At 43.4% G+C, this 15,975-nt stretch overlaps 1 protein-coding gene across 1 annotated transcript in view; it reads right to left on the minus strand.

Annotated features, from left to right (window-relative positions):
* The window catches only part of LOC143279906 (uncharacterized), a 39,499-nt gene extending 23,829 nt beyond the window's left edge, over nt 1-15,670 (minus strand). Inside the window, exons 1-2 of the mRNA XM_076584227.1 lie at nt 15,472-15,670; nt 14,562-14,793 (exon numbers count right to left, since the gene is read on the minus strand). Of these exons, the coding sequence (XP_076440342.1) occupies nt 14,562-14,736 (175 nt within the window). The 5' untranslated portion in view covers nt 14,737-14,793; nt 15,472-15,670. The remainder of the gene's footprint in view (nt 1-14,561; nt 14,794-15,471) is intronic.
* Nucleotides 15,671-15,975: the final 305 nt, after the last annotated feature.

Below are 15,975 nucleotides of genomic sequence, written 5' to 3' on the forward strand. Positions count from 1 at the left end.
AAATACGAGTGTTTGTCGAACCAAAAGCAGCCCACTTCGATCGGCATTTCATTGTGTTAGGATTAATATAGATCTGTCAATGTTTCAACTATCCTGAATTTATCACGACTTCCAAAAATGGAATAATCATAGCAGAAAGATTCCAAATGCTTGTGTAACAATCGATACAAAAACCGATTATTACAAAAGAGAAACTGATTCAGTGCAATTAACGTAACGTGAACTGCATATAAGTTGATGGGATCCAAATTTTTAGCTAACCGGACTTTGAGTACAGCAGTGAAACCTTGAGCAGGAATGTGAACACACAGTGTGATCGGCATTTCACTGATGTCCACACAACTTAGAGTCAGTTTGACTTTCGTATGTGTCAGTCTTTAAGCAGTTCGCGTCTTTTCCATGACCTCACTACTCAGATACTTCAAAATAAAAGCAGCTATCGCACGCTGGACGGTTCCCACAGAACCAGTTTTCAGGCAAGATGACAGACGAGGAGTCGTCAAGAGATGTCACCGGCTCGATTGTTAGCAAGTTCATTCTAGTTAGTTCAGTACATTATTTATCATGTTGGTATGGAATTAATAAGTCGATGGTGTAATTAGAGTCAGTCTTTGTAGTCTGTCCTCATTTTTTCTTTTGTTCTGAGGACATTTCATTAATTTAAAACTGGATGTCATGCTCTCGTAAAACCGCAGCTTCTCGAAATGCTTTACTCACTGATCGGGCTGCAAACCGGACACGACCCACTAAGACCTGTGGATCCGGAGGCGAAAGGAAATAACATTTTAACGATCCGGATATCCGCTTTAATGAGGAAACTTACAGTCACTTACAGACATACGCATAGGAAAAGAAAACACTAATTTCTAAAGCCGGATTTGTTGTTGATAGAAAAGCATTTCCAGAGAAAACGATTCTACTTAAAGTATACCACACACAAACACAGAGACATAAACACACACACACACACACACACACACACACACAGAGAGAGAGAGAGAGAGAGAGAGAGAGAGAGAGAGAGGCAGACAACCGAAAAGGGTTATTACTCGGGCTCATTTCGTTTTCACGTGAGGCATAGGATGGGAACTGAAGGAAATAATGAAAGTGAGATGTTCAGTAATCAATCAGCAGTACACCATTCAAACCTCAACAGCAAAAGAGTGAGATGTTCTGTAATCAGTCAGCAATACATAATTCAAACCTCAACAACAAAAGAGTGAGATGTTCAGTAATCAGTGAGCAGTACACAATTCAAATCTTAACCACAAAAGAGTGAGATGTTCAGTAACCAATCAGCACACACCATTCAAACCTTCTTCAATTCCATGTTTAGATTACAATGTTGCCACAGCATCATAAGTAACCAACCAATGGACATTATATTCTACAGAGTTCTGAAAGATATGCAGTACATTATCTTTTTCTCGCTTTTAAACAGTACAAAATAAATGTAAACAGTTCCTCTACCCATACCCTTCAAAATGATACACGTGGCTACAATCCTGTCGGTTTCTATCACGTGAAATCTTATATACTATCTTCCAATCTATGTCTTAATGGCATTTGTTGTTCCATACTTGTTTTTGCATCCCTACCCCTTTCCACTAGTGGTGTGTGTTTCCATGGGGGCAAATTCACCATCTGCCTTTCGCTCTTCACCGGCTAAAAAATTCCACCACCCCTTTTCACTAGTGTTTCCATGGGGGAAAATTCACCAACTGCCTTTCGCTTTCACTTGAATCCCCCCACACCTGCGAACTCAATTTCCATCTATGATGAATGAGATAAGGGGATTGGGAGGCGGAGGGGGGTGGAGAGGGGAATGGTCGTGAGTGGTTTATGTAATTCACAAATTTTCCTTTCATGTAAAGCGCACTGATTGCCCGACCCAATCCCAGCAGTCCGGAAGCTCTACGGAGGACTGGAGAACCTGCGACGTACTGCCGCCTTCGTCAAGGAGACGGGAGGAATCCATCTGATAAATGACGAACAAGACAACAAACGCACTGAACACTTTCAGAGAAAGGACGCTATACAAATGCACATGATCATTCTTGTTGTTGTTGTGATGATTTCCACTCCCCATGTGGTGACAGTGGTCAGTGAGAAGCGTCATCTGGCGTGAACAGTGGTCAGATGCCGACACTGACTGCGTCTCCGCCCCCAATCAATGTGATCATCAATTTAGCACGACCAGTCAGCTGATGATCTGTTCGTCTCTTCCCTCGTGTCTTATGCTGTCTAGTGAATTGTGTGTGTCAGTCAGTCAGTCAGTCAGTCAGCGTGTGTGTGTGTGTGTGTGTGTGTGTGTGTGTGTGTGTGTGTGTGTGTGTGTGTGTGTGTGAGGACAGAGTGAAGCAAAATCAAAGAAACAAAGCAAGACCAGACAACTCATGATGAGTCCAGCCAGAACTAGAACTCTGGATGAGTTAAGCAGAACTAGAACTCGGCATGAGTCAAGCCATGCCAAGAAGTCAGGATGAGTCCAGCCAGAACAAGAAGTCAGGATGGGTCAAGCCAGAACAAGAACTCGGGATGAGTCCAGCCAGGACAAGAAGTCAGGATGAGTCAAGCCAGAACTAGACCTCGTAATGAGTCCAGCCAAGACAAGAAGTCAGGATGAGTCAAGCCAGAACAAGAACTCGGGATGAGTCCAGCCAGAACAAGAACTCGGGATGAGTCCAGCCAGGACAAGAAGTCGGGATGAGTCCAGCCAGGACAAGAACTCGGGATGAGTCAGCCAGGACAAGAACTCGGGATGAGTCAAGCCAGAACAAGAACTCGGGGTGAGTCAAGCCTGAACAAAGTCAGAAAGGAGACAAAGTAATAAAAGTCAAGACAAAGTCAGACACTATAACACAGACACGATCAGACAAAGCCAGATGCGACAAGACCAGACTTGGCAAATGAAGGCAAGTTGCTATGAGACAGGCATGATCAGAAAAAGCCACGTCTCACAAGACAAAGCCGACGGTACAAGATAGCAGATATAACAAGCCAGACATGAATAAACAAAGCCAGATGATAGCCAGACAAGATGTGCAAACAAAAAGCCAGGCTGCCCTCAGTTTGACGGAATGACACGGGGAAAGAAGTAATTGTAGATTTACGATCTGTCGGTATTCGCCCTTCGGGTCCAACCTTCCTTTGCTTTTCCTACAGGTTCGTGTTGATGAGCGAAAGGCAAGCCTGTGGCGAACAGCTATGGCTGTGTAGAACATTCCTTTGGGTTTGTCAGTCAGCTATCTTCTGACGGCTGTTTTATTATGTCACATGGTCGTGTCCGACCAGGATCACCAGAACAGCAGAGGAGGCTAGAATTTGGTAATAGTGGAGTGTCTTGCCCAAATTATATCCCAACTCTCTCGGTCAAGAAGGTTTTGGACAGTCGGCGTTGGGATCATCCCCAAACGCCAACTAGCCCCCCAAGGCTGCAGCACGAAGAGCCAGTGTAGTTTGAGAGTCACAGTCCCACACAAAAGACTAAGCTAGCTGTAAATGAATTCCCGCGAAATAAAGAAGAAACAGTGACACTGGTCCCCAAGTCGTGATGATTTGTTTCTCTTCCTCTTATTCAACCAATCTTCTTCCTCACTGTTGTGTTCTGTTCAGTTGCAGACGGGAAGTGACTTGTAGTCAACACCTACAACCCTGAATGTTGTCCCTTATATGATCCTCCCCAAAGCCTATGTTAGTGATTTTGTTTTTACATTAAATCATTTATTTGTTATCATTCATTTTTCTTTTACATTTGCACTTAATCGTTGAATGGTTTACTGAGCAACAGGTCTACCATATACATGACAGAATTTCTTCATTGTCACCTTATGCACCCGACCCCCCCCCACACACACACACCCACACCCACCCATCCACACACCAGAAAACAAAACCAAACCCAAATGCCAGATGACCCCACTTCAAACTCCAATGAACGACAGTCCTCACAAACGTGCTGTGACGCGAACGTCTGCCGTACACAGCGTAGTAGTGGCTACGCTGTGTGTTTCCGCCCTAGCCAGTAGCCACTGGCCATTGGTAATGGATGGCAGTGACAGTGACAGTCGGAAGATGGATGGGATTGACGGAAGGTTGAAGCTGGCTGTGTCACGTTTTCACTTTTTTCAAACCACCTTGAAATACACTGTCACCTACCACGGTGTCTCTCTTGGGTGCACAGTGAAGAAAAACAACAACAGGAAAATACAGTCTGAAGGCAGCAGAGGCCACAAGCGTGTGTTTTTCTAACCGTCTGTCAGTCTGTCCCGTCTGTCTGCGCAGCATCCGTACACTCTCTCTATACTTCTCTCAATGTCTGTGTGTGTGTGTGTGTGTGTGTGTGTGTGTGTGTGTGTGAAGAGGTGATGGGCTGAATGTTGCTGCATGACATGCACATGGTGTCAGGACAATCCATCACCTGTGACCGACAGACAGACCGATATACAGACAGACCGATAGACAGACAGACTGACAAACAGCAAAAATGTGTGAGGACAATCCATCACATGTGACCGACAGACAGACCTATAGATAGACCGACAACCAGACCGACAGACTGACAGACAGACAGACGAACAGCATAAAGGTGTGAGGATACTCCATCACCTGTGGTATACAGACCAACCGGCAGACCACCCAACAGACAGACAGACAGCATAAAGGTGTGAGGACACTCCATATCTGTGGTATACAGACAGACATACAGATAGACAGACAGCATAAAGGTGTGAGGCCACTCCATACCTGTGGTACACAGACAAACGGTATGAAGGTGTGAGGACACTCCATACCTGTGGTACACAGACAAACAAACAGTATGAAGGTGTGAGGACACTCCATACCTGTGGTACAAAGACAGACAAACAGTATGAAGGTGTGAGAACACTCCATACCTGTGGTACACAGACAGACAAACATACAGTATAAAGGTGTGAGGACACTCCATACCTGTGGTACACAGACAGACAGACAGACAGTATGAAGGTGTGAGGACACTCCATACCTGTGGTACACAGACAGACAGACAGACAAACAGTATGAAGGTGTGAGGACACTCCATACCTGTGGTGCACAGACAGACAGACAAACAAACAAACACTATGAAGGTGTGAGGACACTCCATACCTGTGGTACACAGACAAACAAACAGTATGAAGGTTTGAGGACACTCCATACCTGTGGTACACAGACAAACAAACAGTATGAAGGTGTGAGGACACTCCATACCTGTGGTACAAAGACAGACGAACAATATGAAGGTGTGAGAACACTCCATACCTGTGGTACACAGACAGACAGACAAACAGTATGAAGGTGTGAGGACACTCCATACCTGTGGTACACAGACAGACAGACAGACAGACAGTATGAAGGTGTGAGGACACTCCATACCTGTGGTACACAGACAGACAGACAGACAAACACTATGAAGGTGTGAGGACACTCCATACCTGTGGTACACAAACAGTATGAAGGTGTGAGGACACTCCATACCTGTGGTGCACAGACAGACAGACAAACAAACAGTATGAAGGTGTGAGGACACTCCATACCTGTGGTACACAGACAGACAAACAGTATGAAGGTATGAGGAGACTTCATACCTGTGGTACACAGACAGACAAACAAACAAACAGTATAAAGGTGTGAGGACACTTCATACCTGATGTACACAGACAGACAAACAAACAGTATGAAGGTGTGAGGACACTTCATACTTGTGGTACACAGACAAACAAACAATGTAAAGGTGTGAGGACACTCCATACCTGTGGCACGGTACACAGACAGACAAACAAACAAACAAACAAACAGTATGAAGGTGTGAGTGCACTCCATATCTGTGGTACACAGACAGACAGACAAACAAACAGTATGAAGGTGTGAGGACACTCCATACCTGTGGTACACAGGCACACATACAGACAAACAGTGTAAAGGTGTGAGGACACTCCATACCTGTGGTACAGACAGACAGACAGACAGTATAAAGGTGTGAGAACACTCCATACTTGGGTATACAGACAGACAGACAGACAGACAAACTGTATAAAGGTGTGAGGATACTCCATACCTGTGGTACACAGACAGACAGACAGTATAAAGGTGTGAGAACACTCCATACCTGGGTATACAGACAGACAGACAGACAAATAGTATGAAGGTATGAGGACACTCCATACCTGTGGTACACAGACAGACAAACAAACAGTATGAAGGTGTGAGGACACTCCATACCTGTGGTACACAGACAGACAAACAAACAGTATGAAGGTGTGAGGACACTCCATGTCTGTGGTACAAAGACAGACAGACAAACAAACAAACAACAGGTGTGATGACACTCAATCACATGTGGTCTGCCTTCCGTCTTCCAGCCCCTCCCTCTCTCCCCGAACCCTCCCCCCCCCCCCCCCCCCCCCGCCACTCCCCTCTAGCTGTGTGCATACTTCATGCTTCAGTCACCCGACCTTTCAAAATACCCACATCACACAGCGACAGCCACCCAGACAGACAGATGGGTAAAGAGGTCTGCAGATAGCTCGACACACATGTCCATAACCCATCCAGATGGACGGATAGATAGATGGCCCAGAGAGAATGATGGATGGATACACACATAAAATTAGACAGACAGACAAATTATAGATAACCTAGACAGATAGATGGACAGAGCAATAATTTCGTAAATAGACAAACAGACAGACAGACAGACAAAGAGACAGACAGATAGATACACAGATAAACGAACGCTTTATACAAAACTGTGACTCATAACAAACACATGCATACATGGATTCCCGCTGGAAAGGAACACGTAAAAAATAAATAAATAAATAAAGGGATAAATAAAACATCTTACAGGCGAACAAGTTTATGCAGAAAAAAGGAAAGTTAGGAGTGGATATTACCCAACAGACAACAAACAAAGCAAGAAAACCACCATGACCCCCACCAACCCCTTGCCCAGAGCAAGCGTGTGGTATGGGCGGGACCTGACTGCACCACTGACATGTGACGGCTGGGAAGTGAGACAGTGGGGGCCACAGCTGATGACGGTGATGATGGTGCTGACAGCACTGATGGGAGTCATCACTCTCTGCGCGGCCCTGTCCGTCGTCCCGCTCGTGAAATCCATTACCTGGGACCCCCCACCCCACCGCCCCACCTCCCCTTTCCTCCCTCTTTCCCCCCATCACCTCCTGTCTCCTTTCTACACCCCCCCCCCCCCCCACACACACACACCCCTGCACGGATCGTCATCAAACCTGTCAATACCTCGCCGACTGACTGCTTGTACAGGACTCAGTGCCCCCTCCCCCCTCTCCCCACCCCCTCGCTCTCATACAAGGATGCAGATGTCCTTATCATTTGTACTGATCGTTTTGATAATGACGATGATATATATGTATGTACGTCTGTATCACAAAATGAGGTGACATACATTTACGCTATGACCAACATGAGCATTAATGACAGTTTTACAAACCACTACCCCACCATGAGCGCGAAACCGTTTTACAGGTTCAAAGTTAAACCAAGACATTTTTTGACGTTTCTGCCATTTATTCATGGAAAACGAAGACATGTGGGCTGGGATTCATAAATTTTACACACACACACGCACACACACACACACACACACACACTCTCTCTCTCTCTCTCTTTCTCTTTCTCTGTCTTATCTATAGATAGTTGGCAAGTGTGCTACTGTCTCCGCCTATGGAAAAAAAAAGAAAAAAAGATTCATTCATTCATCCATACATTCATTCATTCATTCATCCATACATTCCTTATCTCCCTCTTTATCTCCTCAACAACACTAGGGGGCACTGAAAACCGTTTCACCCACTGGTCTTGTAACAGTGTGCAGTAAAGAAGTGTTCACACTGACAGAACTACAGTGACTTATATAGCTACCATAGCTACAGATGGATAGTGACAGGTTATCTTTCCTTGCCAGTCAACTGTTACTTGATTATGGATAGCTAGGAACGAAATGCAGGGCTGGCTTCAAAGACAGAGAAACATGATGAAAGACAGGGTATGGCACGGTGCACCAACAAGGAAAGCTTGCTTGTGTTCATTTAAACAGAGACCAGCAGATTTCCTTAATCAAGAATGGTCTGGTACAATTGAAGACACATAGATTTGAGAGGTACACGTCTTCAAAGTTTGTTTTTTTTTCCAAAAGAGAAACACACTAACTCATTTGATACTTATTGTTTCCGATTTGCTATCTCACAAACCGACAACTTTATAACAATGTCTGGATGTAGTGAAAGCAGTCCAGATAAAGTGTCAAGTCAAGACAAGAAATTTGTTTCATGTGCCCCATGGGGGTACTGGAACATTATGCACAAGCGTCTTTCACATACACCATACAAATAAAAACACTGACGTCAAAAAGTAAATCACGCAAAAAGCTCACACGAGCAAACAAGCAAATATACAAGTCATTTTCCCCTCACAATAGACAATATCCTTTTCTCCATCAACATAGAAAGTTTTATCAAAAATAGACACGTTAAGTCGTAACGAAGGCTTTTCGTTTTTACGACATTAAAAAAAAATCATTTTTCAGAAAATATAAGTGGAATTTAATGGAGTTTGGTTGAGTACTGTATCACGTCTACTGTAAGATCCGAGTCTTTCTGATTTGAATCTTTTACATACAGTGACTCAAAAGTTAAGTTTGTTTTAGCGACTCTGTTGATTTAGCATGGCCAGAGGAACTCAATGCAACTAAAAGCACTCACACGGATAAAGTGTCAAAATATGATTTTCATGCTATCACCTGAAGAAAGAAAAAACAACAAAAAACAAACTTATCTTGGATTCTGCTGGAAACAGCGATTTGTATCGGAATTTTACTGCATTGTTATTTCCTATAGAACCGCTCAAGATTACGGGAGATGGTAATAATACCGAGTGTATTATTCAAAACATTTGTCAGGTGATGGCCTGGCGGGATGTGACAGCTTTACAGCTGCGCCATGCAGAGTTGTGTGCATGGGGATGATGGGGATTTTCAGCTGGCAGACTGACGAGGAGAGTTTGACACTGTGAACACAGGTCAGGCATGACAGCAGCATCGTGTTTACGTCCCCTCCTCATCCCCCCCAACCCTCGCCCCCCTCCTGTCTCTGCGCTGTGGCCTAAGGCTCTCTCTCTCTCAAAATAAGATGTGAAAGGAATGAACAAAAAGAAGAAGAAAAAGAAACATACACACACACATTCACACACACACATTTTTTTTCTCTCTCTCCAACACACACACACACACACACACACACACACACCAAACAAGCAAACTAACAAAATGACCAAGACCTTTGATTCAGAGGAAGTGGGAAGAGAAGAAAATAAGACCCAAAGACCAGCACAGGACACACCCTGCTATAAACCATCATGGCCCAAAGAACTATGAACCATCATGGCCCAAAGAACTATAAACCATCATGGCCCAAAGAACTATGAACAATCATGGCCCAAAAAAACTATAAACCATCATGGCCCAAAGACCTATAAACCAACATGGCTCAGAGACCTATAAACCAACATGGCCCAAAGACCTATAAACCAACATGGCTCAAAGAACTATAAGCCAACATGGTTCAAAGAACTATAAACCAACATGGCATGAAGAACTATAAACCAAATGGCCTATAAACCAACATGGCTCAAAGAACAATAAACCATCATGGCCCAAAGACCTATAAACCAACATGGCTCAAAGAACTATAAACCAGCATGGCCCGAAGAACTACAAACCATCATGGTTCAAAGAACTATAAACCATCATGGCCCGAAGAAATATAAACCAAATGGCCCATAAACCAACATGGCTCAAAGAACTGTAAACCAATATATATCAGCATGGCCCAAAGAACAATAAACCTACAAGGCTCAAAGAACTATAAACCAACATGGCTCAAAGAACTGTAAATCAGCAAGGCCAAAAGAACTGCGCGGCTCATGCCATGCACAGGACACACCATGCTATAACCCAGGTGGTGGCCGCAGAGATAGAAAGGGGCAGGTTTGTGAATACATTTATAACACAGAGTGCTGATCTTGTACTTTATTCTGTGTGAGACATGGAGCCAGTGGAGATGTTGCAAAAGAGGAGTGATGTGCTCAGACGACGGAATGACGTAAACGTTCACGACAGCCTTCTTCCCACTCTTTCAACCACACACACACATACACATACACATACACATGTGTGTGTGTGTGTGTGTGTGTGTGTGTGTGTGTGTGTGTGTCCGTGGTAAACTTTAACATTGACATTTTCTCTGCAAACACTTTGTCAGTTGACACCAAATTAGGCATAAAATAGGAAAAATTCAGTTCTTTCCAGTCATCTTGTTTAAAACAATATTGCACCTTTGGGATGGGCACCAAAAAAAAAAAAAAAAAAAAAAAAAGAAGCCTAATTATATGCAAACTGCATTTACTGTTATATTTATATTTTTTGTATTCTCTAAACTTGGCACTTTGATCTGATATTCTGACACACCAACAAGAGCAGTCATTATTTTCATTATTTGTTCAAACAGGAACTTCTTTTGCTAAGCATGGAAGTTTTATTTATTTTGCAAACGTTTTGGTGCAGATAGTAAAAAAAGGAAATTACTCTGTAATTAATGCTAGGGGACTTAATTTGCTTGAAACTGATCTTTCTCATCTTAAACATTACATTTTGAAATTATACTCAATACATAAAAAGCTTGTGTGTTTTACTCTCAGTGTACAGGGCTTTCACTATGTTCATTCGCCCAAGTGGTCTTTTTCGGAAAATACTAAAATCAATACGACAAGTGGACTTTACAGATCTGTTGGCTGAGCCCTGAAGGTCATGGGCAAAAATCAATTGCGTACATATATTTATACACATTCAAAGCGTGTGCTCATATTCTTCGCGAACGCGAACGACGCCATTTTGTTTCAAGTTGTTGACCTGCCCGTTCAATCCTATATGCAATGGACAATACACGCTAACATGTGATGGAAAGTTGGAGAAGGAGACCGTTGAATATTTATTCAGAGAAAGATTTGTGAACGTCTCATCACTTACTGGATTATGCCCCAACTGGCATAAAAATATCCACAGAATCAGCCGGAATTCACAGTTAAGAATTGTAAACCATGCGAGTTAATACCCTTGAACTGATCATGATGAAACGAAAAAATTTCCAGTCTTGACTTTTCTTAAAATGAAGTCCTTTACACTTCTTACGACGTTTAGAAGTACTTGTACTTGGCTCTACATGTTATTAGTTTAACAAAATACTAAATTTTCATATCAACTTTAAAACTATAAAACTAGGATGAACATAAAAGAGAAATTGAATCGACCGGGTCGTACTACATTCCCGGCGGGTGTAACTAAACTTGTACATCTATCTAGATCTAGTGAAAACGGCTAAATGTTGCAGTGTGATTGCGGCGATAGCCATTAAAAAGCATTTTTTATTGCCCTGAAAGATTTTTTGAATGCCCAAGATACACCAGAATAATATGATTTAAACAGCGTTCTCACTGTGAATACCGCAATTGATTTGTCGCCCTTTAAAAAAGTATGTTCAAATGTAAAATTTTAGAACGTCAGTTAAGGAGCCACGATAGACTAATGGATAAGGCAGCTTCTTCTCACCCGAACGCGCGGGGTTCGAATCTGATTAGTTGTTGTTGTTTTTTCTTTCTATTTTTTTTTTTAACCGCGAAGCTCTATAATAACAAATACAGAACAATTTTTTACAATTAGATTTTTTTTTAAAGTGTATCACAAGTGAGTCTTGAAGGCCTTGCCTCTCTTGTTTATTTTTTGTGTGCCCATCCCAGAGGTGCAATATTGTTTTAAACAAGATGACTGGAAAGAACTGAATTTTTCCTATTTTTATGCCTAATTTGGTGTCAACTGACAAAGTATTTGCAGAGAAAATGTCAATGTTAAAGTTTACCACAGACACACAGACACAGACACACACACACACACACACACACACACACACAGAGACAACCGAACACCCGGTTAAAACATAGACTCACTTTGTTTACACAAGTGAGTCAAAAATGAAAGAAGAAAAAGCAGAAACGGCCTGGAGAACGCAACTAGGTTTAAAGGCCAGATCTCAAGCCGCATCCTCCCCCCCCCGCCCCCTCCCCCCCCGCTCCCCCCCCCCCCCCTTCTCCCCACAACACGACACATTTTCAAAGACCCATCCTACCTGTCATAGTCTATCATAAAATCCACCACCCCCCTCCCCCGTGTGCCCCGCATGTCTTTACTGATGTGGACCCCACGTTTAGAGCTCTACATGTGATGGTTTCAGCCCTGACGGAAGAGAAATTAACTCACTGTGATCCTCCACTCCATCACTGGGTTTGGCGGATAACACATGTGCTGTTTATTACATTCTCTGCCAAAAAAAAAGTGAGAAATACAGAATATAGTACAGTACATTATTTCTTCGTTGAATAAAAACACTTTTCTCGTGATAAAAATAAAATCATGTATTCACGGAGAGAGAGAGAGGGAAAGAGGGAGATACAGACAGACAGACAGAGTGACAGAAACAGAGAGAGAATTTCATTTCATGATGTGAAGCATTCAGTTTTACAGACTTTTACACTTTGATATCATAAGTCATGAAGTCCTCATGACATACGTCAATGCGTCAACAGACAGAGCGAGAGGGATGGGGGGGGAGTGCGTGGAGGGGGGGGGGGGGTTTGGGGGGGGGGGGGGCAGGGGGGAGGAATAACATTCCTTCCTTTCCACAGTGAAGGCTCAAACGGAGAAGCCGAGAGAGGAGGTATAAACTTTACTGTCAGCTGTCTATTAAACCACTCTCCACTTCCTCCACTCCTAACCTGTGTCACTGGAAGATGCAGGAGAAGAAGACAAAGTGGAAGAAGAGCTAGAAGAACCAGAAAAACAAGAGGTAAAAGAAGAACAAGAATCAGTATCAGTATCAGTAGCTCAAGGAGGCGTCACTGCGTTCGGTCAAATCCATATACGCTACACCACATCTGCCAAGCAGATGTCCGACCAGGAGCATAACCCAACGCGCTAAGTCAGGCCTTGAGGAAAAAAAGAAAGAAAAGAGAGAGAGAGAGAAAAAAAAAAGTTTAAAAAAAATTAACAATAAAAAAGAAAAGAAAAGAAAAAATAATAGATAAATACATAAAAAATACTACTACTACTAATAATAATAATATTTATAAGGCGCAAAATCTTGATGGTCAACTTTAAGCGCAAAAAAAGAGAACAAGAAGAACAAGAGCCAGAACAGATTAAATAAGAAGGGGATGAACACTAAAGAACATGAAGTCGAGAAAGGACGAAGGAAAGAAAGAAAGACAGCCAACGAAGGAGGAGAAGGCGGAGGAAGAGGAGGAAGAAGATGAACTGGAGGAGGAGGAGAAGGCAGAGGAAGAGAAGGAGGAAAAGGAGGAGAAGGAGGATAATGCGGAGGAAGAGGAGGAACTGGAGGAGGAGGAGAAGGCAGAGGAATGGAAGGAGAAAGAGGAGGAGCTGGAGGAAGAGGAGGAGAAGGCTGAGGAAGAGAAGGAGGAACTGGAGGAGGAGGACGAGGACGAGGAGGAAGAGGACGACAAGAGCAACAAGAACAACAAGTACCAAAGAAGAAAAAGGACAACAAGAAAGAACGGAAGATGGAAAGAGAAAGGAGTATAAGACGAAAAAGACAAAGAGAATATTCACTACTATTACCAAACAGTAACGCTTTTCATCACCCAAACAGTCAATAAATAAAGACTCGCACGTGGAAAATGGCAAAAGACAAACAAAGAGAGAGAAAAGGAGAGAGAAAAAATAATCATACTGACATACAGACAGAAAACAGACATGTAGATAGACAGTCGATCAAACGACCAAGGAGACATTGATCAGGAAACGAAGACAGCGAGAGGCACATAGTTTCCCTTTCGCTTTTAAGGAGGCATCAAAGCGTCATGACTGATCCATATACGCTACACCACAACTGCTTAAACTTAAAAAGCAGGCGCCTGACCAATGCCTAAGCCGGATGTGCTGATCAGGGGCGTTGGGAGCCGACACCACGTATACATATATAACACATCAGCCCTAAATGAAACAAGTTAGATAAGAAAATAAGGATCTACGCTCGTACTGCAGTCAGTTATGTCCGACTATGACTGTCAGACCAGCAGAGGATGTAACTGCTGTCCCAATTATCGGGACCAGATTTTGATTACAGTGGAGAGTGTCTTACCCAAATTACATCCTCACTCTCCTGGCCAAGAGGGCTTTAGGACAGCGTTTGGATGGCCCACAAAGGCGAACTAGCCCCCAAGGCTGCAGCACTAAAAGGCAGTACAATATTGACTCATAGTTCGAGTCATTGTCGCTCAAGCTCTAAATGATTTGCCAGTGGAGAAATCATTAATCATATAGCTCTCACTTTACTGTTGGTTAACCTGTAAGCTTGCAGAGACAATGTTATTAAGCACACACACACACACACCAAAACGGACAGACAGACAGCCACACAGAGGGCCAGACTGACCTGGAGGCATGCCGCAGGGGAAGGGGGTGCGGACATTGTCCAGGAAATCAAACTGGTACTTTCTGGCCGGGGGGTAGGTCAGTCTGATGTGACCCTCCCCCTCCCCTACCATCACGGACACCACCACCCCCACCACCACCACCACCGTGCCCCACACTCCTCTCTCCCCCGCCATCTTCTTCACGGCTGTCTTCTCTGCAGGAGATGGAACTCAGCTGGACCCCAGTCTGACCTACACAGGAAAACAACTAAACAACAAAGTGCTGCCAACACTCTCTGTGAAATCCTCATACAGAAAATGGTTAAATTTAACATTTTGTTACGAACACGCAACGCACTTATTTGCAGAAAACATTTTTAATCCTAAGAACCAGAAATTGAATAAAAAGATAATCGCAATTCACCACATCGATTAAAAACAGTAAACATTTGAAACTAATGCCTTTGGAAAATTTGGAAAATACGTCGGATTTTGTTCAGGCTTTTGTGTGTGTGTGTGTGTGTGTGTGTGTGTGTGTGTGTGTGTTGTTGTTGTTGTTGTTGTTTTGTGTTTTTATTTTTTAAGAATCGGAAAGTGCCATTCGCTCCTTCAACCAAACCTTTAAAATGGAGAAACGTTTATAACAATAACACTGTAATCCATATCAAAAACTTTGTGAAACCATTTATACTTCTGATCTCAAAATGACACTTAAAAATCAGTGTAAATATTGAAGTTCTTTCGAAACCTATTTTGAAAAAGGAAAAAACAATTTTTTTGGCAGTTGACAGACAGACAGACAGATTGAAATGTAAGCAGATGGATAGACAGATAATTCTAATTTCGAGTTAAGTAGAATAAGTTTTTTTTCTTTTCTAAAACTATACAAAATACCTGAATAGGAGAAGAAATAGGACAAAAACCAACTACCTTTTTTCCTCAATGTTTTCTGCAGGATCCCACAATGCGCACCAAATGATGTGTGCAGCTGACTGGAGGCAGAGAGATTGACGAATGGATGTCAAGTGGATCACACACACACACACACACAGCACACAACATTCACAAGGAGGGGGACGTTTTAACAGCTCCCCACACCCTCTCTCTCCGCCTCTTTATGGGACAGCTTCAGAGGGCGGTTGCTGGACCAGCTCTCTTTCATACACACTGCACACATCCCTGTCCTCACCCACACTCTTTCTCATTGGATGAAAAGGATGGAGAACCAGGCCTTCAGCCAATGGAAGGGAGGCTTGGCGACGAATGTGTGTGTGTGTGTGTTGGGAGTTTGGAGGGAGTGGAGCAGAGAGGGGGTGAGGACAGAGATGAAGGCTGTAGGAGGGGGGGGGGGGGGGAGAGGGGGAGGGGGGGGGGGGCGGATGGGTGTGGGTGACTTTTTGCCCGTGGTCATGCCGATGAAAAGTGGAGAATCAA

This window comes from Babylonia areolata, chromosome 3 (genome assembly GCF_041734735.1).
Source record: "Babylonia areolata isolate BAREFJ2019XMU chromosome 3, ASM4173473v1, whole genome shotgun sequence".
Lineage (NCBI taxonomy): Eukaryota > Metazoa > Mollusca > Gastropoda > Neogastropoda > Buccinidae > Babylonia > Babylonia areolata.